General features: G+C 30.9%; 1 protein-coding gene across 3 annotated transcripts in view; it reads right to left on the bottom strand.

Moving 5' to 3' along the window:
* Window positions 1-5,000, bottom strand: part of LOC137628974 (uncharacterized) — a 19,639-nt gene that overhangs the window by 13,733 nt on the left and 906 nt on the right. For all 3 annotated transcript variants that reach the window (XM_068360230.1, XM_068360229.1, XM_068360228.1), the window contains exon 2: window positions 1,034-1,179. In XM_068360230.1, the coding sequence (XP_068216331.1) occupies window positions 1,034-1,179 (146 nt within the window). The remainder of the gene's footprint in view (window positions 1-1,033; window positions 1,180-5,000) is intronic.

The following is a 5,000-nucleotide window of genomic DNA, read 5'->3' on the forward strand; positions in this document are numbered from 1 at the left end:
TTTTAAAGTGCTCATTTAACGACAGGGGTTATGGCAACTACCAACCAGAGATGTAATACTTTCCTTCTATCATGAATTAGCGTTTTAAATGAATGATAACAATATCAGGAATATTTAACCCTCGTCCGTTGAGATTTTTTATTTTCGGTCATTCGACATCATCTCTTTAATCAGCCCTATTGGTCTCAGACTGTCTAACAATATTATATCTTTGCTTTACGAGATCAAGTCAAGAGAAAGAAGCTTATTAGAAGGACAGCCAGGTCCTGTATCATATGTATGGGAAGGACCCTTGAATATAAGATTTGCTTGAAGAGGCACTCCAAAGCATTTGCAAATGGATTTTTCAATGATCACCGTTGAGTAATATTAAATAAATTGTCTATTTCACCATATATATTATTGCTAGCGTAATAATTCGTTGCATACATTTATATATATGTATATATATATATATATATATATATATATATATATATATATACATTTATATACACACACACACACACACACACACATATATATATATATATATGTATATATGTGTAAAATATTTTTTCCCTTGTTTCCTTTCCTAACTGGGCTATTTTCCCTGTTGGGGTCCATGGCCTTATAGCATCCTGCTTTTCCAACTAGGGTTGTAGCTTAGCAATTAACAGTAATATATATATATATATATATATATATATATATATGTATGTATAAAAATATGTATATACATACACACACACGCACACACACACACACACATATATATATATATATATATATATATATATATATATGTATATATATATATATATATATATATATATATATATATATATATATATATATATATATATCACTGCATGTCTATAAAAGGCTACTGAATATCTAATAAATCTCTTAGCTTCAATAAAGAATAATAAAAAAAGATGTTTAAAACTTTGACATTGTAAAGGCTATGAATCAAATACCAACATCTTAAAGTCATAACAGGAGGTAGAAGGTTTCGAGTATTTCACTCTCGTGTAACCAGGTTCACACTTACGGACAAGTCGTTAAGGTTGGCAGATAAGTATTCGAGCTGCAATCCAGATAAGCCCAAGATCTCGTTATCTGAAGCTTTCATTGTACAGAAGAAGTTTGAAAATTCATACTCGTCTGGAAAGGTTAAAGGATCTGGCATCCATACTCCTGAAAAAAAAAAAAGATAAAGGTCACGAGGTTTTTGAAGTATATTAATGTTTCGTGATTTTCCTTTCAGGAATTCTTTTTTGGCAGTTTCATGATTCCACAGATAGCGAAATCTTTCTGTCTATTTTAGCAAGAGATATTTCCAAAATGAAAGGTTCTCTTATTTCATCTTTTGATGAGTCTTGTACTATAACTACAACAGTCGCTAGTTATGATTAGATCAGTATTTTGTAGTGTAACTCGTAATATTATAACAAAGGTTACGACAATGGCCCTGAAATTTAATACAAGAACATGGCGTAAAATATCACATCGTAAGGAAAGTAAGGAATTTAAGGATGAATCTAGAATGAAAAGAAAAAAAACTAAAGGATATATGAAAAGGATTTTAAATAAAACCTCAAGTTTAAAAGTGACGTTTGACTATTGAGATCGCTTTTGTTCATTACAGTTCAGAGCTGATACCTTTGACGACATGATAAAATATCGGTGCAAAGTTACTTGTGACAAAGAAAGGATTCGGAGAGATTGGGGAATTTAAATGTAACTCGGATGCGGTTCAAAGTCCTCAGTGACGAGGATAGGGTTCGGTGAAAATAAATGGGTTTGGTAATGTGTTGTTTACTCATGTGTATATAATTGATACGGATAATTTATTTGTCACGAATCATTGAGAAAATAACGAAGGAAATCATAACAGTACACGCATGAGAGAGGCAAGATATAAGGACACGAAATGGATAAGATGCACAATTGTAGATATATATTTACACACACATATATATATATATATATATATATATGTGTGTGTGTGTGTGTGTGTATATGTATATATATATATATATATATATATATATAACTGTATATATATGTATATATATAAATATATAAGTATATAAATTTATATTAAATTATTAATTCTTGTTAGTATATATATACATATATATATATATATATATATATATATGCATATAAACACAAACATATGTATACATATACATATATATATATATATATACACACACATATATATATATATATATAAACACAAACATGTATACATATATATATATATATATATATATATATATATATATATATAAACACAAACATGTATATATATATATATATATATATATATATACATATATATATGTGTATGTGTGCGTGAATGTGTGTGTGTATCAACTAAGTTTCTGGAATTACTTCGGGAGAACACGTCATACATACCAACTAGTTTTTACCCAACTTCTCGACTTTACCTTTCGCTTGAAGAGACTAGGGTTCGATGCCAAAGTGAGGTAATTGATTATTTTTAATTTAAAATGATATTTTCATCATGTAATGACTCATTAAAGGTAATCCGAATTGAAAGCTATGAATTTGCTAGTTAGTGGGTAGGCCAAGGCAAAAGCCACCCGTTGAGATACTACCATTAGAGAATTATAAGATGCTTTGACTAGCCAGACAGGACTACATTGGATCCTTCTCTCTGGTTACGGCTCATTTGATATTAGGTAACACATACACAGAATAGTCAGACCTATTGTTTACGCATTCTCCTCTTTCCTCACAAACTTGACAACATTGAAATCAACAAACAATTCCTTTTTGTACTGTAATTATTGTTCAGTGGGTATCTCCCTCTTGGAAAGGGTAGAAGAAACTCTTTAGCTATTGTAAGTACCTCTTCTAGGAGAAGGACACTCCAAAATCAAACCATTGTACTCTAGTCTTGGGTGGTGCTATACCTTCTGTACCATGGTCTTCCACTATATTGGGTTAGAGATTTCTTGCTTGACAATACACTCAGGCACACTATTCTATCTTGTTTCTCTTCCACTTTTTATTTTAAAGTTTCTATCTTCTTGTTATTTTCAAGTTTTTTTTATATATATATATATATATATATATATACATATATATATATATATATATATATATATATATATATATATATAAAAGATTTATTTTAATGTTGTTATTGTTCTTAAACTTTTCTCGTAGTTTGTCTTCATTTCCTTTCCCCGCTAGGCTATTTTCCCTGTTGGAGCCCTTGGGCTTATAGCATCCTGCTTTTCCAACTAAGGTTGTAGCTTAGCAAATAATAATAATAATAATAATAATAATAATAATAATAATAATAATAATAATAATAATAATAATAATTGGGACCCCGGTGGATCCGGAAATTGAGTAAAACTAGCAAGAAGTGACTCATGCATGACATGGGTAAAATAAAAATTCTCAAGCGATTTTATGATTTTGTAGAATTTCTACTATTTTCAGATATTGAGAGAACAAATCCACTGACAATTAATCCATACAGCGCACACCTTCGCCAATGCCATATCATAAGATAGGTGATCAAATTATGTACCTTGGCACTAGTTTTATATGAATCGGAGGAAAATATATAGCAAAAAGAAGCGTTTTCCTTTCAGTATCTTGATTTTGATCTTTCACCCAATCACTCCCAAATTCAAATCAAATTGTCTTTGGATCATGGCCACTCAACCTGTTAATTTCATAATATCCGGTTAAACAGTTTACGAGTTATACTGATCATAAACAAACAAACATACAAACATAATCAAATAAGTACACGCCTATTAAAATATAAAATTCGCCATGAAAATGTAAAGTTGAACCTAATGTTATATTTAGCGTTTATCGTGATTTTAATAAAAAAAAAAATTAGTTCATCTGACCTTCAATTTGTGTTTTCCAATGATTATATACGAATATAAAACATTGCGTTCAAAATTAAATCCCGTATATTAAAGTTCCATTTTCCAAAAAATTCATAATACCAAGGTGTTATTTAACGAAAGTGTATTTGAACAAAAGTAACTCTAGGTCAAAGTGTTATTAGACTAAAGTCTTTCATTCCAAAACTAAGGAACTAAAGGAATTGGTAAGAAAAAGTAATTAAATATGGTCACTACTTCCAGAGAGGTAGTGAAATATACGTGAATAATTTGTCCTTAATCGATTTTCCGTTAATTACAAGCAACAGGCATGATTGAACATGACGCTTAGTTCGAATAAACGAGAATTCTCTCTCTCTCTCTCTCTCTCTCTCTCTCTCTCTCTCTCTCTCTCTCTCTCTCCCCCTAAATATTCTTTGCAAACAGATACAGTAATCGAAATCATCAAATTCTTGCCATTTTACAAAGCAAACTTTTAGTTCTTGACACTACTACAGTACCACTATGTGTTTCTGTGAACATCTGCGTTTACAGAATACCTGCTCATTATATAAGCGGATCATTGTGTGTAGAAGTTTTCACGGGCCTCTGTGGATTCGCTATGTAGGTATATGTACCGCCCAATGTTAAGCATATTTCTCGCATAAGCGATTCATCAGGTTGTTTCAACATGGCTCAAAGCATTGTATTTCTTATTTTCTACAATCGCTGATTGTTTAAGGAAAACAATTTGTTGATTCTTCAGTTGAGTGTAGACACTAGACATGAGCAATCGTAGGCATCCAATATTTGCCATTCCTTGCTATCTGAACAGTTTTGGACTTCTAGTATTGTCTATGCCTTGCCACCTGAATAGTTTTATGGCTGATCTCTCTCTCTCTCTCTCTCTCTCTCTCTCTCTCTCTCTCTCTCTCTCTCTCTCTATGCTTACTTCTTTTAAATACCCCCATCACATACTTTTCCCATTTTGACATGTGTGGCACATGCCAAGTTTCTCTCATTTGATTATTCCAAAGAATTTTCTTTTTCCGTGCACATCATTTGTATAATTTTCTAATATGCTGTTATCTCTCTACAACTCTCCTTCAAATCAGCATTTCTTCTCTATTT

Source organism: Palaemon carinicauda, chromosome 37 (genome assembly GCF_036898095.1).
Source record: "Palaemon carinicauda isolate YSFRI2023 chromosome 37, ASM3689809v2, whole genome shotgun sequence".
NCBI classification, from domain to species: Eukaryota; Metazoa; Arthropoda; class Malacostraca; order Decapoda; family Palaemonidae; genus Palaemon; species Palaemon carinicauda.